The 27,856-nt window shown below is 60.5% G+C and overlaps 2 protein-coding genes across 8 annotated transcripts; one reads left to right on the forward strand and one right to left on the reverse strand.

The window, feature by feature from the left end:
* The first annotated feature begins 1,132 nt into the window (after positions 1-1,132).
* On the forward strand, positions 1,133-13,146 carry TMEM132A (transmembrane protein 132A). Its single transcript, XM_074272881.1, has 11 exons — positions 1,133-1,338; positions 3,231-3,445; positions 3,733-3,951; positions 5,316-5,647; positions 5,864-6,013; positions 7,104-7,296; positions 7,729-7,872; positions 9,239-9,441; positions 10,139-10,415; positions 10,521-10,712; positions 11,864-13,146. Exons 1-11 carry the CDS (start codon positions 1,239-1,241, stop codon positions 12,905-12,907), a joined length of 3,069 nt encoding a protein of 1,022 aa, XP_074128982.1. The 5' UTR covers positions 1,133-1,238; the 3' UTR covers positions 12,908-13,146.
* Positions 13,087-26,142, reverse strand: SLC15A3 (solute carrier family 15 member 3). 7 transcript variants are annotated; one of them, XR_012483113.1, is made up of 10 exons: positions 25,448-26,142; positions 19,786-20,072; positions 17,732-17,879; positions 16,990-17,106; positions 15,677-15,845; positions 14,682-14,840; positions 13,955-14,113; positions 13,424-13,606; positions 13,356-13,389; positions 13,087-13,321 (listed from the first exon to the last, which is right to left on the reverse strand). XR_012483113.1 is itself a non-coding variant. In XM_074272884.1 (9 exons), the coding sequence occupies exons 1-8, from the start codon at positions 25,991-25,993 to the stop codon at positions 13,452-13,454; spliced, it is 1,740 nt and encodes a 579-aa protein (XP_074128985.1). In that variant the 5' UTR covers positions 25,994-26,142; the 3' UTR covers positions 13,087-13,355; positions 13,424-13,451. The 7 variants fall into 7 exon arrangements, 3 of the variants coding, with proteins under 3 accessions (XP_074128985.1, XP_074128984.1, XP_074128983.1); XR_012483111.1 differs by having other exon boundaries at positions 13,356-13,606; XR_012483114.1 differs by having other exon boundaries at positions 13,087-13,178; positions 13,248-13,606.
* Positions 26,143-27,856: the final 1,714 nt, after the last annotated feature.

Here is a 27,856-nt window from a genome sequence, read left to right on the forward strand (position 1 = left end):
GGGACGGCGCAGGGCAGGGACCGCTGCAGCCCGAGGCCGCGAACAATGCGCGCTCCCGCGACGGGACCCCCGCCCCCCTCCGATCTCCGCGCGCCTGCGCCTGCGCGATACCAAAGCGGGCTCCTGGGCTGGGGCAGAGAAAGATTGAGGATTCGGTGGCGAGAGGGAGGGCAGGCGGGCGCGGGACCCTCTCTACCCCCGGCTCTCCCCCTCCCCCCAGGGTAAACAGACCCACATGCCTGCCTGGAACAAACCTTTCTCCGCCCGCCTCCCAGAACTGCTACACGCGCGCACGTGCACACACACCCTGCCTGGGACAAGCCTCCCCCCCACTTCGCTTAAGTGCTCTGTGCACACGCGCGCACCCGACCCGAGAGTCTCACCTCCCAGAAGTTGGGTGCGCGCGCACACATCCTGCCCGGGACTAGCCTGCCCAGGTTCTCCCCTACGCTCTGGGAGCACACTTGCACCTGTACGCGCCCCACGCTCCCCTCCTAGCACAGACGCGTGTGCACACACCAGCACACCCCACCTGAGGTCTCCCCTCCCAGTTGAGTGCACGCGCACACACGCACCCGCGCACACTCCGGGCCAAGCCTTCCCTCCCACGTAGTCCCCTAGGCTCTTGCGTTCACATTTGTGCCCACCCCTCATGCTCCCCCAACATAGGTACACGCGCGCGCACGCCTCCTGCCCGGGCAAGCCTTCCCTCCCCAGGTACGGTGCTAGAGCGCGCACACTCCGGGCCAAGCCTTCCCTCTCGTCCCCCGCGCTTGCATACACCTTTGTACAAGTCCCAGCCCCGCGTTTCCCTCCCAGCACACCCATTCACACCCCCCTAGGACAAGCCTTCCCTCCCCAGGTACGGTCTCCCGCGCGTGCGCGCGCTCCCCCCACACGATCTCGAGGCACCCGGTCCCAAGTCAGCTCCTCGGCCCCCTCCCTCTCCCCTCTCGGGTCAGTTTCCTCCCCTTTCCCAGCCTCGGCCCAGGTCAGTTTCCCCTCCCGAGGAGGCCCCCGAGGGGCGGGGCCCCAGAGCCGGCGGCGGGGGCGGAGGGGCTGGGCGCTAAGACCCTGCGGGTCGGGGGCGGGGCGTCCCGGCCGGGTCCCTCCCCCGCCGCCCGCCTGCTCGGGCTCCATTGTCTGCTGGGCTCGGAGCGGCGGCGGCCCCGGGCTGGGGGCCGGGCTGGCGGCGCGGTCGGCGCTGGAGCGGCGCCCCCTGAAGCCTGCGCGGGAGCATGGGCGCCGGCAGCCCCCGAAGCGCTCCTCCGCGGGGCCCCGGGCGTCCCGGGCTCGCCTGCCTCTGGCTGGCCCTGCTCGCGTGGAAGACTGTGCGAGGTGAGGGGGCCCGGGGGGCGGAGTGGGGCTGCGGGACGGGGGCCCCAGAAGACGAGGCTCGGCTGCGAGTCCGGGGAGCGCCGCCCGCCCCACCCCGACCCGCGGCCGGGACCCCCCGGGATCCGGGGCTGGGGCAGCTTCCATTCTTCCCCGGGACCTCGCTGCCCTCCGCGGCTCCCACCTTCCTTCCCCTTCATGCCTCCGCCCTCCCGGGGTCCTACCTCCCCCCGGGACCCCCCTTCTTTCCCCCCGTAGCCCAGCGTGCCGGGCTCTGCCTTCTTTCCCAGCGTTTGCCCCCCTGCCCGGCCGCTCAGGGTCCTCCCCGGGGCCGGCTCCTGGATGCCCCCGCCTTCCCTCCTGCTGCATCTCCGGGTTTCTGGCCTCAACTTTCCCGTCTGCAGTAGCCGGGCTCGCGGCTTCTGCCCTGCAGGTCCCGCACTCTCCCCGGACGTTCCTCCGTCCTGGGCGCCCCTGGTCCTCCGAGGAGAGGGGAGGGGATCATGGCCGGGCCCTCACCCACCTGTGAGACAAACGGGGCCGAGGGGATGCGGGGGACGGGCACTTGGGGAGCTGAGTCCTGGGGAAAGCCCCCGGAGCCCGGCTGGAGGGCCGGGAGGTCCCGCACGGCCGGCGGCTCCGGGGCAGACGGAGGCAGGAGAATGGCCCCGGCCCTGGGGGGGGGCAGCCGTTCCCCACGCGGCTGCAGGACCCGGACTCTGCTCCCGACGCCGTCTCCCTTCCCCTTGGGGGGCCCAGGGCTCCCTCGGACCTGGGACCCAGCAACCAATCCTGCCCCCCCCCAAGCCTTTGAAAATGTTCCACCCCCTCCCCTAGGAGGATCCTCCCCACAACTTGCCCCGAGCTAGGGACAGCGGCACTTATTAGCCCACTTTACAGATGGGAAAGTCGAGGCTCAGAAAGCCAGGGAGCTGCCCACGCAGCCACGTGATCCAACCTGCCTCCGAACCATTCCCTGAAAGGGGCGGGGCGGGAAGGCTCCAGGCTGGAGGAGCTCTCCCACTTTTCTTCGCATCCTTAGGAAGTTTTTCCTCAGTCTCCCCCTTTGTCGCTTCCACCTCCTTCCCTCACCACAGCTTCTGCACACATGGAATAGGGGGAAGGAGTCCTCCAGCCCTTGGAGACAGCTGTTACCCCCCCCCTACGTCCCCCCAGCCCCCTCTCCTGGTCAGATGTGGGGGGGGGGGCTCAGGCTCCGCCTCCTGCTGCCCCACCCTGGTGGTTCTCCAGCACACTCCCCCCAGGCCTGGCCCCCCCTCCCCCAATCCTGGGCTCTTAAAGCTGCTTAAATTACACCTTCCTTGGGGAGGGGCCATATCTCACCAGTGACTTGCCTTGAGTCAGTGGTCCACTAAGACCCTCAGATACACCGACATGTCTCTTTTCTAGCCAGTAGAATCCGTCTCGCGACCCTGGTTTCTTGACAACCCCCCCTTCTGGGAGGGCAGGCGGCCGGCCTTAGGAGAGGGGGGCCCTCCCCTCTCCCTTCACCCGACCCTTGCCCTGGGGCCTGGGTTCCTGCCCTGTTCTGGGCCTGTTTCCTTGCCTAGTGAGGGAGAGGTGATAGCTTCACTGCCTCCCTGCGGGCCAGGAGGGGTTGTGCAGGGATGACGATCGGCCCAAAGAGAAGGGCGCCAGGACCCCGGGAGCCTTCGCAGCTCGGCCAGAAGAAGCGCAGCCGGGGGCAGGGAGAGCGCGGGGGAGAGGAAGCGTGGCCCAGGGGCTTCCACTGCTCGCTCTGAGTGGGCTGCCAGGTAGCGAGCTCGCGTCAGTGGCCGCCCACAGCAGGAGTCACAGATGGCAGGCCCGCACACCTGCACCCGGCCAAACCTCCCGTTGGCTTCCTCAGCCCCCTGGCTCTTTCCCCCTTTTAGGGAGCGGGGACGCCGAGCCCCCTGACCCCGTCTACCTGCCGGCCACTCTGGAGCTCTTGGACGCCCCGGAGTACTTCCGCCTGCAGCAGATCGGGCGCTACCCTCCTGCCAACTCCTCCCTGGGCTCCCGTTCCGAGAGCTTCCTGCTCCTCCACCCTCGCCCTGGAGCCCAGCCCCTGGTCCGGGCATCCTACCCACCCTTTAGCGCCCAGCAGGTGAGGAGGCCGGCCCTCGGGGCTCCCGCAGGGCCGGCTCGGCGCCCTCCCCATTTAGCAGAAGTAGGCACGGAGCGGGGCTGGATCGGGAGGAGGCGCCCCCCCCCCCCCCGGCTTTGGATGGGTCCCCCGTGTCCGGACACCAGTTTTCTGCTGGGTAGAAGGGAGACAAATGGGCCGATGCTTCTCGAGGTCCCCCGGCCCCCTGAAATCCTGTGACCCTGCTGTTCCGTGCCTGGTCTGGCTTCTTCCCCTCCCCCCACTCAGCCTCTTCTCTGCCCCTCCAGGTGGTGCCAGCCTGGGCCACGGAGCCCAGGGCTCCGCTTGCCACTTGGGACGTTCGGGCTGTGTCGGTGGAAACCGTCCTCACCCCTGTGGAGCCTCATGCCCGGGTCCTCTTCTACCTCAAAGGGCAGGACTGGCAGCCCGGCCCCCGCAATCTGCCCTGTGCCCGGCTTCATGCCATCCACCCTCTGGGCACCATACACCGGGCTTGCCGCTTCCAAGTGAGTAGCACGGCTGGGGGGGTCACCAGGGATGGCAGAAGTGGAATAGCAGAGAGAAGGTCCTTCTGGGGCTGGGAAGGACAAATGGACGAATGGGTGATGGGGATCAGGCCCCTTCCTGCAGCAAAGCTGGGGGTCCCTGACAGACGGGAGGCTCAGGGGGAAGCCTGGGTGAGCTCCGGGCTCCGGTGGGATCAGGCTCTGGGCTCCGGTGGGATCCGGTGCAGAACCCGGGCCTCCAGTGGGATCTGGTGCAGGGCTCTGGGCTCCGGTGGGATCTGGTGCAGGGCTCCGGGCTCCGGTGGGATCCGGTGCAGAACCCGGGCCTCCAGTGGGATCTGGTGCAGGGCTCTGGGCTCCGGTGGGATCTGGTGCAGGGCTCCGGGCTCCGGTGGGATCCGGTGCAGAACCCGGGCCTCCAGTGGGATCCGGTGCAGGGCTCTGGGCTCCGGTGGGATCCGGTGCAGGGCTCTGGGCTCCGGTGGGATCCGGTGCAGGGCTCTGGGCTCCGGTGGGATCTGGTGCAGGGCTCTGGGCTCCGGTGGGATCCGGTGCAGGGCTCTGGGCTCCGGTGGGATCTGGTGCAGGGCTCCGGGCTCCGGTGGGATCCGGTGCAGAACCCGGGCCTCCAGTGGGATCTGGTGCAGGGCTCTGGGCTCCGGTGGGATCCGGTGCAGGGCTCTGGGCTCCGGTGGTATCTGGCTCCGGGATCTGGTGGGATCAGGCTCTGGGCTCCGGTGGGATCTGGTGCAGGGCTCTGGGCTCTGGTGGGATCTGGTGCAGGGCTCTGGGCTCCGGTGGGATCTGGTGCAGGGCTCTGGTGGGATCTGGCTCCGGGATCTGGTGGGATCAGGCTCTGGGCTCCGGTGGGATCTGGTGCAGGGCTCTGGGCTCCGGTGGGATCTGGTGCAGGGCTCTGGGCTCCGGTGGGATCCGGTGCAGGGCTCTGGGCTCCGGTGGGATCTGGTGCAGAACCCGGGCCTCCGGTGGGATCTGGCTCCGGGATCTGGTGGGATCAGGCTCTGGGCTCCAGTGGGATCTGGTGCAGAGCTCCGGGCTCCGGTGGGATCTGGCTCCAGGCTCCAGTGGGATCTGGTGCAGAGCTCCGGGCTCCGGTGGGATCTGGCTCCAGGCTCCAGTGGGATCTGGTGCAGGGCTCTGGGCTCCGTTGGGATCTGGTGCAGGGCTCTGGGCTCCGGTGGGATCAGGCTCTGGGCTCCGGTGGGATCTGGCTCCGGGATCTGGTGGGATCAGGCTCTGGGCTCCGGTGGGATCCGGTGCAGAACCCGGGCCTCCGGTGGGATCTGGTGCAGGGCTCTGGTGGGATCCAGCACAGAGCTCTGGCCTCCTCTCCGCTCCCGCAGCCATCCCTGGGGGCATGTGTGGTGGAGATGGAGTTCCCTCGGCGCTGGTTCTCAAGCACCGCCACCACCAAGGCCGAACTGGCCTATACCTTGGAGCCGGCAGCCGAGGAGCCCGGGCAGTGCTCTCCGGCAGGGGAGGGGGCCCCCCCAGCCCGCCCCCTGCCCGTGGGCTGGGTCGAGATCCAGCAGGCCGAGCCCCCTCGCCAGCAAGAGGTGCCCCTGGATGCCGCCGTGCGCCTTCGAGTGTCCGATGCCGCCGTCAGGGCCGGGCAGCCCTTCAACTCCACCATCCTTCTGAGGAACAACTTCACTGATGGCTCCTTAACCCTCTGGTGAGTCATCGAGGTCCCCCGCCCCTTCCTTTGGGCCAGCCTTCCCCCAGCCATAAGCGACCAGACAGAGGGGAACTGACCCATCAGCCCCCTGGGGACGAGGGCTGCGTTCCCGCTTGCCCATCTACCCCCATCCCTCCAGGACAGCTCACTCAGGACTCGGCTCGCTGCCGACACAGGTAAGTGACTGATGGGTGCCCCCCCCGCCCCCTGCAGGATCAAGGTGAAGAAGGGGCTGCAGGTGACAGCCGCCCGCCCCGCCCACCCCTCCCTGTGGACCGCCAAGCTGGAAAAACTCAAGGGCTCCAAGCATCCCACTCTTCTCGTCACCTGCCAGCGCACTGGGCCGGTGGGGCTGGACGGCAGGTAGGACCGGCCCTCCATCCCCAAGGGAGCCGGGGGAAATGGCGAGCTGTGGCCGCCCAGCAGACACGGGGAGTGGCGGGGAGTGGCCGCCAGGGCCGGGGGTTTGAGGACGTCGGTGCCTTTCACCAGAGCAGGAAAGCTGGGCAGAGGGACGAGGGCTGGGGCGTGGGAAGCCAAAGACCACGAGCTTTGTTTCAGATCTGTGGAGTTTGAGATAATTGTCCCAAAACTGAACACTGGGGAGCAGAGCTCAAGGGACAGACCGAGGTGGGCTCAGTGGCTCTGGGTGTCCCCTGGTTAGCCAGAGTTGTGACCGTGTCAGGGCTGAAGGATCCTAGAGAGAAGATGTGTCCTAAGGGGTCTGGGGGCACATGTGGCATCCAAAAGGGGGGCTGAGGAAAAGGTCTGGCAGGAAAGCAAGAGCCGGGGAGACGCGCCAGGGGGAGCCGGGGCGGGGGGGGGGGTAGGTGGGACCAGGGGGAGCCGGGGCGGGGGGGGGGGTAGGTGGGACCAGGGGGAGCCGGGGCGGGGGGGGGGGAGGTGGGACCAGGAGGAGCCTGGGGGGACCAGGTGGAGCCTGGGGGGCTAGGAGGAGCCAGTGGTATTCTGGGCTGCAGTCTGCCCCTGAGAAGAGGCCATTGGCGCTGACTGTGGATGAGGGCTCTCAGTGGCGTGACCAAAGGCAGGTGATAGACTAGGAGCAGAGAGGGACCCTGGCATGGGGGACTCGAGTCTGTGTCTGGGAGGGACTTGGAGCATCCAGGATTCTGGGGGTGCCAAGGGCTCCCGAGGGGCGCAGATGCGGGCATTCGAAGGCAGCAGGAAAGGTGCCTGCACAGGGGAGTGACTGGAGATTAGAGGAAAGGGAGGGGGATGGGATGGGAAGGAAGGCTGCCTGGAGCAGGGGGCCAGCCTATGAAGGGGCAGGGCTGCTGCTGGGAGAGCGGGGGCTGGGATCCAGAGTGAGGAAGGAGGTGCAGTTGTGGGAGAGAAGCCATAAATGGGCGATGGGTCGAGGTGCTCTCTAAGCGCCGGAGGTCCCCGCTCCCCGCTTCTTCCTCTGGCTTGACTCTCCTCCCCCTCCGGGAAGCCTGCCTGGATTCTCCGAGTTCCTGTGGGTGGACTTTGTGGTGGAGAACGGTACAGGAGCTGCGTCGTCCACTCGTCCAGTCACGTGGCAGCTGGAATACCCGAGCCAGGTCCCAGAGGCCAAGAAGGAAAAGATGGTGTGGGAAATCCTGGTGTCCGAACGGGACGTCCGCGCCCTCGTCCCCATGGCAAAGGTACCAGTCCGGAGGTGGGGTGCCTTGGGCCAGAGCCTCCCCCCTTACTGGGACACTCCAGGGGATCCCCGGGGCTTTAGGGGCAGCTAGAAAGATGGATGCCAGGCATCTGCGGGGGTAGATTTCTCGGGAGTATTCTGCGAGAATTTGGGGGGGCAGAATTCAGTGCCAAGCCCCCTGGGGTTGCCAAGGTGGCATCAGGAGTGTGTTGGGCCTTCGGGACTCCTTATGTTTGTAGAGCTTCCATCTGTGTGCGGCATGTGGGTCTCCTACTCGAGGAGGGCTCTGGGCCCAGTGCCAGTGAGTGCCAAGTAACTAGAATTCCCCAGAGGCAGACCCCCATCAGAGTGTCACCTGGAACTGAGGATGGGCGTAGGGACCTTGGCCAGCTGGCACTGCCAATGGATAACCCACGTCCTTCCTGCCCTGCAGACCGAGGAGCTGGTGAACACCTCTCCCCTGACTGGCATTGCCCAAAGAGTGCCCATCCGCCTTGTCACCATAGCGATGGGGGGAGCCGTGACAGAGGTCACTGAGCAGGTGGGCTGCGAGTCGGCCAACACGCAAGTCCTGCAGGTGAGTGGCTCGCATCGCCCTCTGCCCCCGCCCCTTCTGCCCAAAGCTCACTCTCAGGCCCACCCAGAGATGAGGCTCCTTCCCTCCTCTCCCGGACAGAAGGACCCTTCCAGGGTGGGGAGCCCTCCTCCTCCCCAGACGTCTCTTCCACCCTTGGACGGCTCCGAGCACGCCTCCCTGGCTTCTGGGGCTGCCAGCTGGGGTCAAGCAGAGCAAAGCTGACCCCTCTCCCAGCTGGGGGGAGGAGGCAGCTGGTAAAAGAGGTCTCTTCCTCCCGGTTGTGCACCCCGATTCTCCGGCCTGGGAGAGCACGGCATACGGGGAGAGAGCTGGGTCGGAGCGCCGGTCCAGGCGCTAGTGGTGTGACCATGGCCAAACCAGGTCCAGGCGCTGGCAGCATGACCTTGGCCAAACCAATCAACTTTGGGTTTTTGGGGGGTTTTATTTATTTCTTTTTTGTGAGGTGATTGCCTGGGGTCACACAGCTAGAAACCAGTTAAGTTTTTCAGGCCTCAGTTTCCTCAGTTTTAGAATAAGGGGGTTGGACCAGATGGGCTCCGGAGCCCTTTCACACATGCTTCTATGGCCTTCGGATCCTTCCATCCTCGTCCCCCTGCTTCGACGCTGCCCAGACCCTCTGCACAAGGGCAAGTTCCAATGTGGCGTCCAGAGCTCCCACTAGCGGGGATTAGGCCCGAGCTCTGGGTAGAGAGCCCACAGTGGTGACCTTCAGCCAGAAACAGTTTGGTAGAACGGCCGCCTCTTCCTGGGCTGCACCCCTCATTTATGAGCCTCAGAGAACTCGTCTGAACATTAGCCTATGTGAAACGTGATTAAGAAGTCGGGGTGCAGAGGGCGGGCAAGGAGACACTCTGGGAACGAGGGGGTGTCAGGAACCACAAGGCCTGGGCGGAGGCTGGTCTGGGCCACTCTGTACGGTCACCTTCCCTCCCCTGCCCCAGAAGCTACATTTCCTCCCTCGAAGGAAACTGAATGTCTCCGAGGAGCTTTCCTGCTGATCTTAGATTTAGAGCTGGAAGGTTTCCAGAGATCACTCGTTTTACAGCAGGGGAAACTGAGGCAGGCAGCCTAAGTGACTTTCCTAGTCAGCCAGCTAGTAAGTGGAATTCCCACTCGAGCGCTCTGTCCTTTGCGTTTTGCCATCCATCAGGCTTGGAGGAAGGCACTTTTGCCATGCCCCCCTCTGAACACGGGGACGAGCTGGTCCCCCCCCCCTGCCCCTCTCCTGTAGCCTGAGGTTAGACTGGCGGGTCTCTCGCTCTAACCCAGCGGACCCTCGCCATGCTTCCTTGCGCCCGCCGGGCTGGGTACAGGCTGCCCTCCTGAGCGTTCTGCCTCCCCCCAGGTGTCGGAGGCCTGTAGCGAGGTGTTTGTGGAAGGCAAGGAGAGCCAGGGGAACCGGGGCGTGCAGGTGGACTTCTGGTGGCGCCGTCTGCGAGCCTCCCTGCGCATGACTGTGTGGGCCCCACTGCTGCCGCTGAGGATCGAGATGACGGACACCACTCTGGAGCAAGTCCGAGGCTGGAGGGTCCCCGGGACGGCCAGTGGGTGAGTTGTGGACCTGTCTCTCCGGGGCGTTTCCGGGGCCAGCTTGGAGCTCCGTGCTGGGTGTGGGTGTGGGAGGGCCCTTCCTCGGGCTCCTTGGCCAGAGCTTCGGCCTGTTGTGGCTACGCAGGAGAGGCCTTCTTGGGAGCCCCAAAGGGGCTTCTGGTTGCTCTGCCTCTGGTCCGGCTGGAGCCCGAGCTCCCTTTCGATCCTGCAGCCTTCCCCAACATCCTCGTGGACGTGCTCCAGATTCTCCCCATCCCTCTTAGCCAGGTCCCAGAGTGACCTTGCACCTTGGGATTCCCCTCCAACTGGCAAGCCTGTGATCCTGCAGCCTCAGGGACTCTCCACCTTTCATGGGTGTGAGGTGCTGGACTCCTTGGGCAGTCTGGGAAGCAGGGGGGGCCCTTCTCAGAGCCATGTTTTAAAAGGCACAGATTAGACTGCTTAGCACTAAAAAGAAACCAGTTCTGTGACATGGAGTTATCAGATGTTCCTTTAAGCTTAAGCAACTCTGGATTCTTCTGGGCCAACCTGCCGGGAACAGGACAGAGGGTCAGTGAAGAGCCGGGGAGTAGATACTATCAGGGGACGGGGTCAGGGTGTCCTAGAATGGTTTAGTTAAAGAGCGGCCTGCAGAGTGGTCAGAGGCAGGGAGTTCCAGGTCGCCCTCCTCCACTGACCGCTTTGTCCTTGGTAGTGCCCCGACCGAGCCCGAGGAAGGAGGCGAAGAGGCGGACCGGCGGGCCCGGAGCTGCCGGCTGCAATACCAGCGTGCTGGCGTCCGGTTCCTCGTTCCTTTCGTTGCCCATCCTCAGGATGGAGGCCGCCATCTTACTTATCTCCTGGGGCCCGATTGGCTACTGGATGTGACTCATCTCGTGGGACCCCATGCCCGTGTCCAAGACCCCCGCGTGGCCACCCTGGAGGCTGGCAGTGTACTGGTTGGCCGGGAGCCAGGGGTTACTTCCTTAGAGGTGAGAGGGAGTGGAGGGAGAGAGGATGGAACCAAGGCAACAGCTGACAGGGATGGAGGAGGGCCTTTGGAGCCCATCCCCCTTCAGCTCTACTTCCTGCCATAGGTCCGATCGCCCGTGTCCGACTCCATCCTGGGAGAGCAGACTCTGTCCGTGACCGATGAAAAGGTGTCCGTGCTGGAACTTCGGGCACAGCCGGTGATGAGCATCTCGCTGGCATCGAGCCGGGGCACCATCCATCCTGGGGAGATCACGGCGACCTGCTGGGCGCACACAGCTCCGCCCGGCTCCAAACAGGTGAAGGCCAGGGGGGGAGATGGTCCTTGGATGGGCAGAGTCAACCTCCCCAGAGGGAGACAAGGCCAGGGGCTCCAGAGAGAAGGGTGGAGGTGGGAGAGAGGGAAGAGGGAGGCCTCCAGTGACCACCAAACCAAAAGGCTCTGCATAGCCCCTGGCCAGGGGGCTGAAGGCTGGGCCCAGGCTCCCCATGGAGTATTGAAGGGCTGAAAGCTGGCCCCGCCCCCTGTGGAGCATAGTGTGGGGGGGGGGCTGGAGGTTGGCCCCGCCCCCTGTGGAGCAGAGTAGGGGGGGCTTAAGTCTGGCCCTGGACCTCCTGTGGAGCATAGTGTGGGGGGGGCTGGAGGCTGGCCCTGGGCCCCCTGTGGAGCATAGTTGGGGGGGGCTCGAGGCTGGCCCTGGGCCCCCTGTGGAGCATAGTGTGGGGGGGGGGCTTAAGTCTGGCCCTGGACCTCCTGTGGAGCATAGTGGGGGGGGGGAGCTGGAGGCTGGCCCCGGGCCCCCTGTGGAACATAGTGGGGGGGGAGCTGGAGGCTGGCCCTGGGCCCCCTGTGGAGCACAGTGGGGGGGGGGAGCTGGAGGCTGGCCCTGGCCCCCTGTGGAGCATAGTGGGGGGGGGGAGCTGGAGGCTGGCCCTGGGCCCCCTGTGGAGCATAGTGGGGGGGAGCTGGAGGCTGGCCCCGGGCCCCCTGTGGAACATAGTGGGGGGGGAGCTGGAGGCTGGCCCTGGGCCCCCTGTGGAGCATAGTGGGGGGAGCTGGAGGCTGGCCCCGCCCCCTGTGGAGCATAGTGGGGGGGAGCTGGAGGCTGGCCCCGCCCCCTGTGGAGCATAGTGGGGGGGAGCTGGAGGCTGGCCCCGCCCCCTGTGGAGCATAGTGGGGGGGAGCTGGAGGCTGGCCCCGCCCCCTGTGGAGCACGGAGGGGGCTGGAGGCAGGAGGCCACCTGTGGAGCATAGTGGGGGGGGGGGAGCTGGAGGCTGGCCCCGCCCCCTGTGGAGCATGGAGGGGGCTGGAGGCAGGAGGCCATTAACCCCGCGGCCTCTCTCCCTGTTTGCTTCTGTTACTGTCTGGCCTCTTCCATGTGTCTGCCCGCCTGCGGGCGGCGTCTGTGTCTGTCTCTTGTCCCACTGTGCCCCTCCCTGGCCCTGCAGGCGGTGGCCTTCTCCCTGTGGCTGGCCTTCTCCGACCACACCCTGGCTCCGGCCGAGCTGTTTGACCGCAGGGACTTGGCCCTGTCGGTCTCCACCGAGGAGCCGGGAGCCTTCTCTCCGGCCGTCGCCAGCAGGGAGCCAGGGGACTTCTTTGGGGGGCTGGTGAGTGGAGGAGGCGAGGAGGGGGCGCCCCTGCAGGTGGGCCTGCACTCCCCCGAGGCCTGCCGCCGGGGCAAACACCGGCCCCCGCTGGCCTCGGCCACGGCCTGGCTGGGGCCGCCCCCAGCGCCCCCTCAGCAGCACGAGCAGGTTCCCCCCGTGGCCTCCGCTCCCCCGGTCACCGAGAGCCAGGGTGGGGGCGGGAGGCGCCAGGGCCCGGAGGACGAGGGGGGGATGAGGAGCAAGTTTGAGCACGTGGGGGAGGAGCCTGAGGAGGAGGAGGAGGAGCCTGAGGAGGAGGAGGAGGAGATGGTGAGGGCCCCTCAGCGCGTGACGGACCTGGAGCTGGGCCTCTACGCCCTGCTCAGCATCTTCTGCCTGGCCATCCTCATTTTCCTTATCAACGGGGTGGTCTTCGTGCTGCGCTACCAGCGCAAGGAGCCCCCCGACGCCCCGGCCTCCGGGGGTCCCACTTCCCCACCGCCCCACAACTGGGTCTGGCTGGGGACGGATCAGGAGGAGCTGAGCCGGCAGCTGGACCGGCGACCCCCGCGGGAGGAGAGGCCCCCGAGCCCAGCCGCCCCCGCCTTGGGGGAGGGGGGCTGCCATTGCGAGGGGGGTGGCGGCTTCGGCGGCCCGGACCCCGCCCCACCCCTGGGCGCCACCCTGCCCCGGAAAGAGCCCGGGGGCCGGAGGAAGCGGGTGGAGTTTGTGACCTTTGCAGCGGCGCCCCCGGCCCGGCCCCCAGAGGAGCCTCCGGCCCCGGCCGTCCAGTCTATTCTGGTGGCCGGGGAAGACGACATCCGCTGGGTGTGTGAGGACATGGGCCTGCGGGACCCGGATGAGCTGAGGAGCTACATGGAGAGGATCCGGGGCAGCTCCTGACGCCCTGCCCACGGCCCCTCCAGGGGCGCGGGGCGGAGTCGCAGAGAGCTCCGCCCCTGATTCAGACCCCCCCCCCTTTCCCCCCCCTCCCCGGGCCGGCCCGAGCTCTCGAGACCCCTGCCGCCTGCCCCCATCTCCACCCCCTCCTCCTCGCCGCAGGGCGGGGAAGGCCTCTGCCCTTATTTATGACAAATGTTTTATTCTCTGATTGGGTACAAATAAAAGGAGATGGAGCCCGAGCAGTGGCTGCGTGTGGCGCCCTCAGCCGCCTCTCTCCCGGGGCTGCGGGTGGCGCCCTCATCCGCCTCTCCCCGGGGCTGCGTGTGGCGCCCTCATCCGCCTCTCCCGGGGCTGCGGGTGGCGCCCTCAGCCTCCCTCTCTCCCGGGGCTGCGGGTGGCGCCCTCAGCCTCCCTCTCTCCCGGGGCTGCGTGTGGCGCCCTCATCCGCCTCTCCCGGGGCTGCGGGTGGCGCCCTCATCCGCCTCTCCCGGAGCTGCGTGTGGCGCCCTCATCCGCCTCTCTCCCGGGGCTGCGGGTGGCGCCCTCAGCCTCCCTCTCTCCCGGGGCTGCGGCGGCTGGGCGGCCCGGGGGCCGCGCCCTCATAGCGGGCAGCGATGGCCAGGAAGAGGAGGGCCGTGGCGGCCTGGATGCCGGCCAGCAAGAAGAAGTAGAGGTCCAGCCGGCAGTTGTTGATGTTTCCTGCGGACGGACGGAGAGATCCGGGGCGTGAGGCCCCGAGTCTCCACAGCGCCCCCGCTCGGCCCCCCTCGGGCAGTGACGGCGGGGGGGTGCGCCGGCCCCCCAGCCTCCACGGGCTGCTGACCGCTGGGCCGCGCCCTCGTGGCCTTCCCGGCCTGGGGGGGTTCTCATTTTAACATGAGGCCCACGGAATCTGGCTCTGCAGCCCCCCTCCCCCCAGGCCCCTTACGCACTGAAGTCTCCCATCTGAGGAGGGGCGAGAGCGGGACTTTAACCCTAAGCTTCGTCCAAGGGCGCGGGAGCTCCGCCTCTGGGGACCACCCCGCCCCCAGCGCCCCCAGCACTTACCGTAGTCGCCGGGACAGTGCAGCCAGCCCCCTGGCGGGAGGGACAATAAGGCCACCAGCCCCGAGCCCAGGAGGGAGCCCACCCCGGACAGGAAGTAGAAGATGCCCATGATGGCGCCCTGCATGGACCGGGGAGCTTCGGAGTAGGCGAACTCCAGGCCTAGGGCAGAGGGGGGCGGGGTGAGCAGGGGGGGAAAGTCCGGCCAGGCTGCCGACAGGGTTCTGGGCTCACCCCTGAGCAAGGGGGAAGGGGCGGGGTCCAGGGCCAGAGCGGACCAGAGACCCCTGGGAGGCCGGGCCTCTTCCCGCCACACCCGCCCGACCCCTGCTGACTGAGCTAGAGGAGGGGACCAGCCCGTGCCCTTCTGCAAGTGTCTCCCCCAGACCCAAAGCCTCGAGTTCAGGTTCCCGGATTAGACTTGGCCGGAGGCAGAATGCCCCGCGTCTGTCCCCAGATGGAAGGGGGGCGGCCTTGGGAGGGTCAGTCTCCTCTCCTTGGGGAGCTTTAGGGGGGAGCTCCGAGCCCCTCGGGCAGTTTCCCTCCCTGCGAGGCTGCTTCCAACTCCCAGGTTCTGTGCTCTGGGAAAGGGCATCCAGGGAGACCCCCCTTTCCCCGTGGGGACAGAAAAAGCTGCAGCTTCTGGGCTCGCACAGACCCCTCCAAACTCTATCAATGGCACCCGCCCCCAGGCCCATCTTGTCTGGGGAAGGGGGGGCTGCCCCGGTACCTGGGATGCTGGCAAAGATCTCGCTGATGCCAATGAGGAGATACTGAGGGATCTGCCACCAGATATACAGAGGGGCTGCAAAGTACACGTCCCGACCGATTTGCTGAGCCACGGTCTCGTTGTGGTGGATGTACTGGAGCCTCTTGGTCTCCAGGATGCCTGTCGGGGAGTCACCAGGGTTGAGCGCCTTGGGGATTGTGGCTTACAGCCTCATCCTCTACCACCCTAATTTACCTGCCAGTGGGTAACACTCTGCCCCATGATCTAAGGCCCTCCCAGCTCCATTGCCCTGCGCCCCATTTCCTGAGCTCCATCACCCTGTGCCCTGTGTCCTGAGCTCCATCGCCCTGTGCCCTGTGTCCCGAGCTCCATCGCCCTGTGCCCCATTTCCTGAGCTCCATCGCCCTGCGCCCCATGATCTAAGGCCCTCCCAGCTCCAATACTCTGCCCCATGTCCCAAGCTCCATCGCCCTGTGCCCTGTGTCCCGAGCTCCATCGCCCTGTGCCCTGTGTCCCGAGCTCCATCGCTCTGTGCCCTGTGTCCTGAGCTCCATCGCCCTGTGCCCTGTGTCCCGAGCTCCATTGCCCTGCACCCCATTTCCTGAGCTCCATCGCCCTGCGCCCCATGATCTAAGGCCCTCCCAGCTCCAATACTCTGCCCCATGTCCCAAGCTCCATCGCCCTGTGCCCTGTGTCCCGAGCTCCATCGCCCTGTGCCCCATTTCCTGAGCTCCATCGCCCTGCGCCCCATGATCTAAGGCCCTCCCAGCTCCAATACTCTGCCCTGGGTTCTAAGGCCTCCGTTCCTGGCCTAAGGTTCTCGAGCACAGCATGAGCGGCTTCCTCCTTCCTACCATGGTGTCTGATTTGTCCCCGCGGTCCTTGTGGCTGACACAGAACACCCACTTTTCCTGCCCAGGATGGCCAGAGCTGGCCCCAGCTCCCCCCCCATAGGCTGCTGAGCTGCCTCCCTCACAGCCCCTCCCCAGAATGACCTGCCACGATGACAGAAGCAAAGCCAAAGAACATGCCCAGGGCCATCTTCTTGAGAAGTGAGGGGAGCAGCTTCCTGCGCTGCAGGAACGGATCGAGGAGGTGGTCCTTCAGAGGGACCAGGACAAGCACCATGACCACGTTGGCCAGAAGGAGCCAGGCTTCCGGAAACTGGGAGGGAGGGAACCAGATCAGGGCCTAGCCTGGCGCCTGGGAAGCAGAGGGTGAGGGGCCAGGTCAAAGCCGGTGCTCACCCAGATGGGATGTCCCCCAGGCCTCTGGTCACCAACTTGAGTCACCAGCTGGGGAGATTCAGGATGCCCCCTCCCAGTAAAAGCCCCCACCCCTGGCAGCCGCCAGTCCGACAGGGAAGGAGGGCAGAAGGCAGTGGGGAGCCCAACAGATGCTTCCTGGGAGCCCCAAGTTCTGGACAGAGTTAAGGTCCCTGTACCTCTGTGGCCCAGTAACAGGCTCTGTTTCCAGAATGAGGGAATAAATTCAGGGAAGGGGGGGATGAAACTGGAAGGAGGCTGCATTTGAAATCGAGACATGAGTCCATTCTCACCAGACACGCAGCAGCTGTGTGAGCTTTGCAAAGAACTAGGGCTCTCCGTTTCCTCATAGGGAAAATGGGGGTGTTAATGCTCCCTACAGGAGAGACGGGCCTAAGAACTGAACTGACTGAGCACCTCGGAGTATTCAAACTTTGGGATCTGAGGACCGCTTTGTAAAGTTCCTGCAGCCCTGCAGCCCTCTCCAAAAGGCTTTGTGAGTTCTACCTGCATTTCCCTTATTAGAAACGACATTTCTGTCATTTCATATTGTCATGAACAAATTTTGACCTTGTGATCCCCTAACAGGGTGTTGGGGACCCTCTTTCTCCCTGACCACAGTTTGAGCACGGCTGGAGTAGATGGACTCTGGGACCTCCTAATCCCGGCATTTGGTGCTCATTCCTAATGTTTGCAGATGCTCTGACATTCATCAACACTAACATATTCGCCAATAACACTAACATATAACGCCAATATTCCATTTTCGAATGTGGCCAAGGTCTTGCCTAGTGCTAACATTCTGTGTTCCATCATTCCTCCCAGCTTTAATATTCCCTGTTCTAAGGCTCTGACATCCCCTGTTCTAAGGTCCCTCCCAACACTAACATTCCCTGTTTCAAGTTCTTGCTGACCAAGGCTGGCTCCCGGTCCCCCCGAAGAAGCCCTAGGGGGCTGGCGATATTCAGGGCTTGGCTGGTTCTGGTTCTGGTTCTGAGGGCGGGGGGGGGGGGTCTGTTGGAAAGGATGGGACTTTGTCTCACCCTGTAGCTGCTCCTGTCCTGGGGAAGCTTGTTGCTGTTGCTCCCATTGTCCAATGGGTTCTGGAAAATATGTGGGATTTGGAGGTGCAAGCCCTGCAGAACATAAGTGGACTGCATCTGGGGAGAGAGAAAGGACAGAGCAGGAGTCAGACTTCCCGCTTTCCCTGGATTCCTGAGGAGTCCCCAGAATTCTCCCAGACGCTGCCCCCCCAGAATTCTCCCAGACGCTGCCCCCCCTCCCAGGTCCTTTCTGCCTCAGCTTACTAAGAAACAGAATGGGAGACACTTTTAGCATCAGGGAAAAGGAAGACTCCCAGAGTTCCTTTTCCTACAACTGAACTGTCCCAACATGGTGCGTGTGGTATTGGCCAGTCCTCTGATTCTACTAGTGCAGGGAACTCCCAACAAGAAAATCTCCCCTGCAACATAGGGAGTGACCTGGGACACCTGGCCAGGATCATCCAGCCCCTTAGTGTGGACAGTAGGATTCGAACCCAGGTTTCCCCTTCCATGGGCAGCTCTCAGCCCGCTATTGCCGGGCTAACTTAGGGAGCACTTCCAAACGGAATCCAACAACATGTGTATGAGAAACTCTTGAAACAGAGACAGCACAGAGCAAAGGTGAGAGAATGGAGCTGAAGTTTAAAAAAAAAAAGTAGGGGTAGTAATCCTGAAAAAAGTGGGTCCTGAGGGGAGACATGACCGCTAAACCCCCCAGCAGAGGAAGAGCACATGGACCCACCTGGAAATAGACCATCCAGTAAGGCACCAGCGTCAACATCACAGGCAAGATCCTCACCAGCAACCGGAAGTTGGTGACATCCTCGTGGTGGGAGGGACCCCTCGGTGACCTTTGTCTGCCAGGCAGCTCATCTTCATCCCGGGGGGGTCTGTAAGGGGAACAGCACGCAGACACAGCCGATGGAGTTCCATCTCCCCCTTCGTCATCCCCTCCCCATCGTCATCCTCATCGTTCACTCAACAAACATTATTTGCTAGGTGGGAAGGCTTCAAAAAATCTGTCCCTGCTTTCCGAGGCAGTCTGATGGAGGAACACCCCGTGAACATTTGTGAGGAAATGCAAAACATACAGAATTTTGGGAATGGGGCACTACCAATCGAGGCTATCAGAAAGGGTCTTGTGCAGGAAGGGATCTTTGAAGGGATCTGGAAATCTTAGGAGGCAGAAGTGGATAGAGAATGCATTCCAGGCATAGAAGTCCTTTGTACAAATGGAGGAGATGAAATTCAGTGTACGATCACTATCATTCTAGTTTCTCCTGAGCTCCATTCCCATATAAGCAGCTACCTGATGGAGGTTTCTCCCTGGATTGGGACTTCAAACTCAGCTTTTCTAAAACAGAATTTTTCTTTACCCTCATATCTACCCGTCCCCTCCCTTTTCCTGGAGTTTCCTATTTCTGTGGAGAATATTGGCATCCTTCCAATATCCAGGTTCACAACTCCAGCCATCTTCAGTTCTTCCCTCTCACCCCTCATATCCAAGAATCACCAAACGTGGGCATTTCTACCTTCACTTTATCTCCCATCTCTCTACTCATTTAGACACTGCCCATGTTCAGACCCTCACCTTCTCTCACCTGGATTATTACAATGACTTCCTTACTTGTCTCCCTGTCTTGAGCCTTTCCTCCTTATAACCTGTCTTTCATCATCAATTTTCCAAAGACAATCTTGCTCAATAGAAGCCAGGGGTTCCCCTTTGCCCCTAGTATCAAGTGTTAAAGTACAACTTTAGAAGTTCCCTTTTAAAGCCCCTGGCTCCTACCCCTCCCCACATTCCAGATGTACATAGATTGCTTCCTTCCTATTTAACAAAACTAGCTTTTTCTCTTCTCCTCACATATTATTCCCCATCTCTGATCTTGGTGCCCATCCCCCAGGCCTAGAATGTAGTCCTTCTTTCTCTTTCTCTCTTAAAACCATTTGATTCCCTCTGCTCAGTCACTGCCTTCTACATACATGAAGATTTTCCTGATTCCTGCCCACCATAACCCCTGCCTCCAGCAGCTAGGGTCCCCCCCATATCAGTTTAAATGGACTTTGTGTCCATTTTTGTCTACTTATATTTGCAGGATGGTCCACAAGGATTCTGGATAGGCCCATGTTTCAGGAATACATGTAGATAGATAAGATCTGAACACTTCCACTGCCCTCTGCTTGTCTCCAACAGAAGCTATGAACAATGTGTGCATCGTTTTGCTTTGCAGAGTATTTAGGGAGCCCTTGAGTGCTGAGACTTGCACTTTCAGTCTTTGTTTCTGCCTCCATTTCCTTATTTGTAAAATGAGCTGAAGAAGGAAATGGCAAACTACTGCATATCTTTGCCAACAAAACCCAAATGGGGTCATATAGAGTTGGATGTGACTTAGTAGGTGCTTAATAATTGCTTGTTGATTGATTTTTCCCCCCCTGAGGCTGGGGTTAAGTGACTTGCCCAGGGTCACACAACTAGGAAGTGTCTGAGACCAGATTTGAACTCTGGTCCTCCTGAATTCAAGGCTGGTGCTCTATCCACTGCGCCACCTAGCTGCCCCCCCCTTTTTTTTTTTCTGAGGCAATTGGGGTTAAGTGACTTGCCCAAGGTCACACAGCTATGAAGTATTAAGTGTCTGAGGTCAGATTCAAACTCAGGTCCTCCTGACTTCAGGGCTGGTGCTCTGCGCCATCCAGCTGCCCCGGATTGAGCGATTCTCATCCTGGCGTGTCACATAACCTCTCTGGACCTCAGTTTTGGTCACCACATTTATCATCACCAGCTCAATGGCACCTTACCTAAGTAAACAATGGCAGCACCGAGGACAGCACCTTTGGAAGGCAAGCTTCAGCATGGAGGACACTTGGCTCCCCATGGGGGGCTTGGTGATGAACAGGGGGCCTGCGCAGACAAACACAAGCAGGGCAAGACTGACACAGACCACGGGGATGATGTAGCCCACCAGGAAACTTATGTTCTGCTGGATGAAGGCCACCAGAAACAGGGACAGAACTGCACCCAGGTTGATACTCCAATAAAACCAGTTGAAAAAACGTCGAGTGGCATCTCGTCCCAGGTCCATCACCTGCCAGGGAATGAGGGGGGCAGATGTGAGGTGAGAGGACATGTAGGGTTCGAAGCCCTCATCTACAGCTCTAGTGGACCTGCCCTGCTCCACCAACTTTTCTAGAATTCTATTTCCCTCCTTAACTTCTTTCCCATTTATTTTGTGTTTTGATTTATCTAGTTCTGAAAGAAGGAGGTTGAGATCCCTCATTAGTATAGTTCTGTTGTCTAATTCTTTTTGCAGCTCTCTCAACTTCACTAGGAATTTGGATGCTATACCACTTGGTGTATATATGTTCTAGCCCATATTCCTTGAGCCACCGAGGCAGCATCATGTTATGGAGACTCTCAAAGTGTCTATGGAACATCTCCACATCTGGCATCAGGAGCGGGGAAGACCTGAGAAAGTTCAAATCCCACCTCTGACATTTACTATCTAAGCACTGTGGGCAAATCTCCATGGTCTTCAAGCCCAGACTAAAGAATTCCTGTAGGACCCAGTTTACAGGGCTGTGAATCTCCAAGAAGATTTCATAAGAAAGCTTCTACTTAAAAGTCTGCCATTGTAACAGCTACCACTTTGATCGCTCTCTACAAATATTTCCTCACTCAATCCTCACAACCACCCTGGGAGGCAGGTCCCAGATGGAGAAACTAAAACTGAAAGGGATGAAGGGCTACACAGCTGGTGTGAGTCTGAGGCAGAATTCAAACTCAGGTCTTGCTGGATCAGGTGCTCTTTCCTCTGTGATAGCTGTTAACTTAGCAAAACTTCAGAGAAAAGGGCATGGACCATATCTCTTAGGGTACATCTGGACAACTTCCTCTTTTGAGCATGTGATTGCATCCAGCTATTAATACCAACCCTCCTACAGTATTTCTATCACCTCACCCTTTCAGACACTTGCCCCCCTGAGATTAGATCATAGAGATCCTGCTGCCGAGAGTTTATACCCTTATAATACTATAGACTATTGATCTGTAACTTCTCAATGAAAACACCATCTTATTGTTCCCATTAAACACATGAGCAAATTGAGATCTGGAAGGGAAATGACTTGCCCTGAGTGATCATTGCTGGAGCCAGGACTAGACCTAAGTCTTGAGCTGTTTCCTCTAGAATAGGATGTTTGGGTCACTGGGATGATCAAATCTACCCACAAAGGAAGCACAGATGCAAGGGGAAGTGTGTTGGTCTTAAAGTCCCAGCCATCTGCAGCCAAATTTTTCCCCTGTCACTTGCCTCTGTGACCTTGGTTACCTTCCTCCATTCCCCTGGCCCTCATCTGGTTCATCCACAAAAACAGTCTATATTTTCTGCCTCACAGGATGGTTGGGACAAACAGCCCTTCACAGCCATTCACAATTCCACCAACAATGTACCAATGTCCCGGTTTTCCCACATCCCTTCCAACAATCGTAGAAATGTAGTGGGGGTGCCCATGGGGAGGGATGTAGGGTCTGTTACAACAACCAAAAAAGCCCTCTTGCTTTGGGGCCTTTAATTGCTCCTCACGACCAGGGGTTTATGTTGAAGATTATTGGTAACTGAGCCAGCAGGAGCCTCCCCTCAATAGGCTATAAGAAGAAGAGGAGAGACTGCTTCTGTTCTGGATATAAGCTCAGAATTTTGTGGGGAGGGGGTTCCTTCAGTGATCCCCAACACCCAGGGTGGGTGGCAGCTTGCAGCTAGAGTATGTCCCAATGGGGATCACTCACATGTGCACAGCTGGGCTCACTCCCACTCCATTATCATTCTAATGCTATAAAAATGGTGGTTATCATCCTTGCTACCATTGACTTCTTCAGCTTTCATGCATCTGCAAAACTTGCTCCATGCTTCACTTGATTGTAATGAGGGAAAAGCTTGGTAAGACCCACAAAAGTCTAGAAAAGCATCCAGGCAAGCTTTCCTACCATAGACTTAGCTGAGAGAAGCTTCTCTTGAAGGTCACTCCCTCTTTTCCCAATGGCTCTTGAGTTGATCTCTGAGAGAACTCTTACATCCATACCTGCTGTCATTGGCTACAGCTTCATGACTCCTTAGAAATCTGATTCAATTCTTGGGCTTGGTTTAGATTACCCTGGGACGTCCAGTGCTAGACCACCAGCTAATAGCTCTAGAATGACTTCAGTTCTAGACCCTATTTCCAGAAAGACAGAAAAGAGCCGGGGGATGACTCAGAGAGTGGCCAGGAATGGTCCAAGGTCTGTAAGACCTAGACAGATCAGAGGAGGAACTAAGGATATTTGACCAGAGGAGAGAAGACTTGGGAGGAGCATGATTGCCGTCCTCAGGATCTGAAGGATCGTCCTTTGGAAGAAGGATCAGTTTTGTTCTGTTGGGCCCCAGAAGGCAAAACCAAGAGTAATGGGGGTTAGGAAGAGTGTGAAAAGCAGCAGATTTAGGCTGGATGTTGGGAAGAATGGCCGGATTCTTAGTTCGTTCAGAGTGGATTGGTTGCCTTGGGAGATGGTGTATTCCTTTCTAATGGAACTCTTCGAGTGGAACAGATTGGGTTCGATGATCCAATCAGAGATCCCCCTCAATTTCAAGATTCCATAATTCTGTGAACTTAACGAAAAAGAAATGGAGGAGGCTCTGGGGGTGGGAGAGCAGATGGCCTCCAGAAGACAGGGGAGGGCTACGGGAAGAGATCCATGATGCAAACGCTGTGCACATACTAGGCCGATGCAGTGAGAATAACCACAGGCTCTTGATTTGCTCTGGCTAGAGCACACCCCAGTGGGAGGATTTGTGGACCCCAGCAGGCCTCCCCTGCCATTTTCCAATGCTGCATGTGACAAAGCACTGAAGAACATGTGCTTTGGGATGACTAAACAGCTTCTTCTTGGTTCTTTAGTCCTGTGACAGCAGCAAATTGACCATCAGGCCATCCACTCAGGAGATTTTAAAAGGAGAGAATCTCTGCTCTCCTTTTCTTGTTCTTTTGTCCAGAAGATAGCATTCTTTCTTTGTCTCTGTTTATTTCTCTCCCTCTCTCCTCTCTCTGTCTCTTCTCTATATCAGCTTGTGTCTCTGTCTCTCCATCTCTTCTCTTCATTTCTATATCTCCTCTCTCCTCTCCTCCCCTTTGTCTTTCTCTCTTTCTCATCTCTTTCTCTCTCTCCTCATCCTTCTTTTCATTTCTATCTCTTCCATCTCTCCTTCCACCTCTCCTTCCCTCCCTTTTCTCTCACCACTATGGCAGCTGCTCACTTACAGTAGCCGGAGCACGTGTGAGCTAGGGGCCCTGAGTAAGGCCTTCAATGTCCCTTCCACTTTGGTTTCTTTCCCTGCTCTTGGGGGAACAGTGATCCTGAGATGGACGTTCCCAGGCTGAACCCCCTTCTTGGGTTCAAGGAGCTCCTGGGTCCCTCATTCGGTGCCGGACAGTTCAGCGGAGGAGAAGATGGCCACAAATAGCCCTGATCCGCCTGCATCTCGAGGGACTTGAGATGAGGTGAAATGCCTCTTCATCAGTGCAATTTAATATTTTAATGAGCAACCTCCCAGAAAAATACAGATATTATAGGTTACCATATCTTATTTTGCTGAATCATTTTTGAGGCATCTAGGGGTGACACCTGATTAACCTAGAGTTAGAAAAACAGGATATGCCTGTGGCCATTTCTTAGTTGTGTGACCCTGGGCAAGTCACTTAATTTGTCTTCCTCAGTTTTCTAAACTGTAAAATGGGGATGATGGCAGTACCTACCTCACAGAGTTGTTGTGAGGGTGGATCAACTGAGATGGCATTTACAAAGTGCTTAACACAATGCCTGGCACAAAGTGGGCATTATATGAATGCTTATTCCCTCCCCCTTTTAAGTCTTGGTCAATATGCACTTATGAACTTTTTGTGTTGTAAGGAGTCGTGCATTCGTGGGGAAAGCAGCTGTCCTATAACCGATTTATATTGTCTGCTGACTATCTTTTTACCTTCTTTTTGGGGAAGTCTGGCTGTGAAGCTGGGGTTCCTCGGAACAGTGCAGATCTCTCTCTTTAGAGGTTAAACTTCCCTTGGGTTGAGCTGAGTTTGAATGAGCCCAGACTAAGGGGCCTTTAGTGAGAGGGAGAGTCTCCCGGTTCTCCCCTCCCCAGGAATGGGTCCTCAGCTACACTGATGCACACCTAGGATTATTCAAAAGCAGAGGCCATATTTGTCAGGCATTTTGGTCTCCCCTTGAAAACCCTTTGCTGTCAAAGACTCCTCCCTGAGATTCCTGAACCAGGTGTGGATGGGGGAGGGCCCTAGCCCTTTCCTTCCACCCAGTTCTCAACTCCGGTGAGATGCAGGTGCTATAATCTAGCACTAGATTCTGTAGGGAATCCCCATCCGCTCCTGTCCTAACAGAAGAGCCCGGGTCGTGGCGAGAGTTCTGGTTCTGAGGAGCTAAAGCTTCCTCCCTCATCTCCTCCTCCATTATTGGGGTCATCCAAAACTAGACCCAGGCTACCTTTTAAGCTCGGGCCCAAGTTCATCTGCCGCCACTTCCCCTCCAGAAGACTCTCAGCTTTGCTTGGAGGCCCAGCAGAACAAGCTCATTCCCCTCCAAAGGCCAGCCCTCGGGGGTCCACATCCCTTCAGGCTCCCTCTTCTCCCAGTTAAACATTTTCGGTTCTTCCACGACCCCCGGCCCGGACTTGAGGGCGTCACTGTCCCAGCTGTCCACCTCTGACGGTCTCCCAGTTAGCGATTCCTCTGAAGCCCCAGCAAGACGGCAAGACGAGACAGATCCCTTTTGCTCAGAACCGTTTCCTGTTTTTCTTGGGACACTAAAGATACAGGTGGGTGTGGGACTGCTGGTATCAGCTTGACCCGCTCTCTAAACCAGGCTTTTTCCAGGGTTTCTCGCCTCCTCCCACTCCACAGGGTGAGCTGAGCAGCCAGCCCCAGAACTGGCCACTGTCGCTTTGGCCTTTGCCACGGATGGCCAAATTCCCCCCAGGGTGCCAGGCCACAGAACCTGGGCGCCTCCTCCCATGCTACGTAGAAATGTTCAGTAAACGAGGGGCAGCTGGGAAGCTTAGGGGGTAACCCCTGATTTCAAATCCGTTGTCTCTGAATGAGTCATTTAAAAATAAAAAGGAACAAGAAATGTTGTCACTTTGGTCTTTCCCACGGGGTGGCCAAACTCCCCCCAGTGTGCCAGGCCACAGAGCCTGGGCACACTGGGGGCACAGGGCTGCTGCTTTTTCTCCCATGCTACTTAGAAATGTTCAGTAAATGAGGGGCAGTTGAGTAGTTCAGTGGGTAAAGGCCCGATTTCAAATCCATCGTCCCTGAATGAGTCACTTTTAAAAAATGAAAGGAACAAGAAATGTTCAGTGGATGTAGGTCTCCCGCCCGAGGCCCCCCCGCCCCCAGTCCCAGCCTTGATTCTTCTTACCTGGTCAGCCCCGAACGAGGTGAGGTTGGCCTTCACCGAGCTGATGCCCAGGGCCAGCAGCAGAAGGCCCCCGTACATGGTGGGCGCGCAGTAGGGGCTGGGAGACTCCCTCTGGCAGCCCTGGCTGGGGCAGGGGGGCTGGATGATGAAGGTGGGCATCTCCCCGCAGAAGGCCTGGCGGCCATCCGGGAAGGAGGTGAGGGGCAGCAGGCAGGAGGCCAAGGCGTAGATGAGCAGGCTGGTGATGATGGTGGCGTAGCGGCCCAGGTAGACGTCCGCCAGCCAGCCTCCGATGGGGGACAGCAGATAGGAAGCCCCCAGGAAGACCAGGGCGGCCCGGGTCGCCTGCTCGCCGTCCCAGTTGAAGTTGAGGCTGTTGAGGTAGAGCACCAGGTTGGAGGAGATGCCGAAGAAGGAGGCTCGTTCCAGCATCTCTGCCAGGAGCACGGCGGCACAGGCAGCCCGGCGGCGGCCCAGCCCTGCGCGGCTCCTCCGTGAGGGGCCCAGGAGGGGCCTGTACTCCCCGGGCACTCCATTGCCAGCCATGGCTCCCACGGGGCCACCTTCGCCCTTCCTTCCCCTCCGACTCCTTTCTACCCTTTCATCCTTCCTGCCTGCCCTCCTCCACCTCTAACCAGCTTCTGTCTGCTCCCCTCCTTGCTCCCACTCTTTCTTTCCCCCTTCCCCTCTCTCTTCTCTCCCTCCTGTCTACTCTCCCTTTTCCCCCTCTTTCTCTCCCTCCTGTCTGCTCCCCTTTCCCCCCCTCTTTCTCAGCTTCCTGTCTGCTCCCCCTCTTGTTTCCCCTCTTTCTCTCCCTCCTGTCTGCTCCCCTTTCCCCCCCTCTTTCTCAGCTTCCTGTCTGCTCCCCCTCTTGTTTCCCCTCTTTCTCTCCCTCCTGTCTGCTCCCCCTCTTTCTCTCCCTCCTGTCTGCTCCCCCTCTTTCTCTCCCTCCTGTCTGCTCCCCCTCTTTCTCCTGTGGTTCTCCTTTCCCTTCCTGCTCCCCCCACCCCCTGTCTCTGTCCCTGGGGCGGTGGATCGGTGGCGGCTCCCTCTAGCTCTCTCCCTTCTCCAGTCCCTCGGGCACTCTGGAGCCCGGTCTCGGTGTGACCCTCGGGGCTCTCTGTGTCTCCTCACTTCCCCTTTCCCTCCCAGACCAATAGCATCACATGATGTTCCCTGACGAGAAATGAAAGTCAGAGATCAGCCGGCTTTCTAAATCCTCCTTCCGGCCGGATTCCCCTTCCCCCCCCCCACCCCCCGCCCCCCAGCTGCTGATTGCCCAAAGCCAAACTCCTCCACTTTCGTTTCTCCCGCAAATGCTTCCCCGCCCACAACAAACAAGCCGGCATTTCCTCAATCCAAACATTCGCCTGCAAGCTTTTGCAGCTAAGTCTCCTCAAGCTGGCTCTCCCTTCCTGGAGCCTCAGTTTCCCTCTCTGTAAAACACAGGGTGGGGACTGGTCTCTAATGTCCCTTCCACATCCTTAAGTCTAGCCCTGTGCGAGGCGCTCTGAGGGGGCTGAGGGGTTCTGAAACTTTCCTTTTGAGGGAGAGTCCAGAGTAATGGAAAGAGGCTGAAATCAGAAGGAAGAGAGCCAGACTTGGGCCGCGCTGTCCCCGCTTCTGACTCCGAGCGCATAAACCACTTCTTCAGTTTTCTCCCTGGGCGCGGGATGAGGAGGGAGGGGTCCCGGGGATGAGGAGGGAGGGGGCCTTCTCGGGGATGCGGAGGGAGGGGGGCCGTCCCGGGGATGAAGAGGGAGGGGGCCGTCCCGGGGATGAAGAGGGAGGGGGCCGTCCCGGGGATGAGGAGGGAGGGCGCCGTCCCGGGGATGAGGAGGGAGGGGGCCTTCCCGGGGATGCGGAGGGAGGGGGCCGTCCCGGGGATGAGGAGGGAGGGGGCCGTCCCGGGGAGGAGGAGGGAGGGCGCCGTCCCGGGGATGAGGAGGGAGGGCGCCGTCCCGGGGATGCGGAGGGAGGGGGCCGTCCCGGGGATGAGGAGGGAGGGGGCCGTCCCGGGGAGGAGGAGGGAGGGCGCCGTCCCGGGGATGAGGAGGGAGGGCGCCGTCCGAGGGAGGAGGAGGGAGGGCGCCGTCCCGGGGATGAGGAGGGAGGGGGCCGTCCCGGGGATGAGGAGGGAGGGGGCCTTCCCGGGGATGCGGAGGGAGGGGGCCGTCCCGGGAATGAGGAGGGAGGGGGCCGTCCCGGGGATGAAGAGGGAGGGGGCCGTCCCGGGGATGAGGAGGGAGGGGGCCGTCCCGGGGATGAGGAGGGAGGGGGCCTTCCCGGGGATGCGGAGGGAGGGGGCCGTCCCGGGGATGAGGAGGGAGGGGGCCGTCCCGGGGAGGAGGAGGGAAGGGGCCGTCCCGGGGAGGAGGAGGGAGGGCGCCGTCCCGGGGATGAGGAGGG

Source organism: Sminthopsis crassicaudata, chromosome 6 (assembly GCF_048593235.1).
Source record: "Sminthopsis crassicaudata isolate SCR6 chromosome 6, ASM4859323v1, whole genome shotgun sequence".
NCBI lineage: Eukaryota > Metazoa > Chordata > Mammalia > Dasyuromorphia > Dasyuridae > Sminthopsis > Sminthopsis crassicaudata.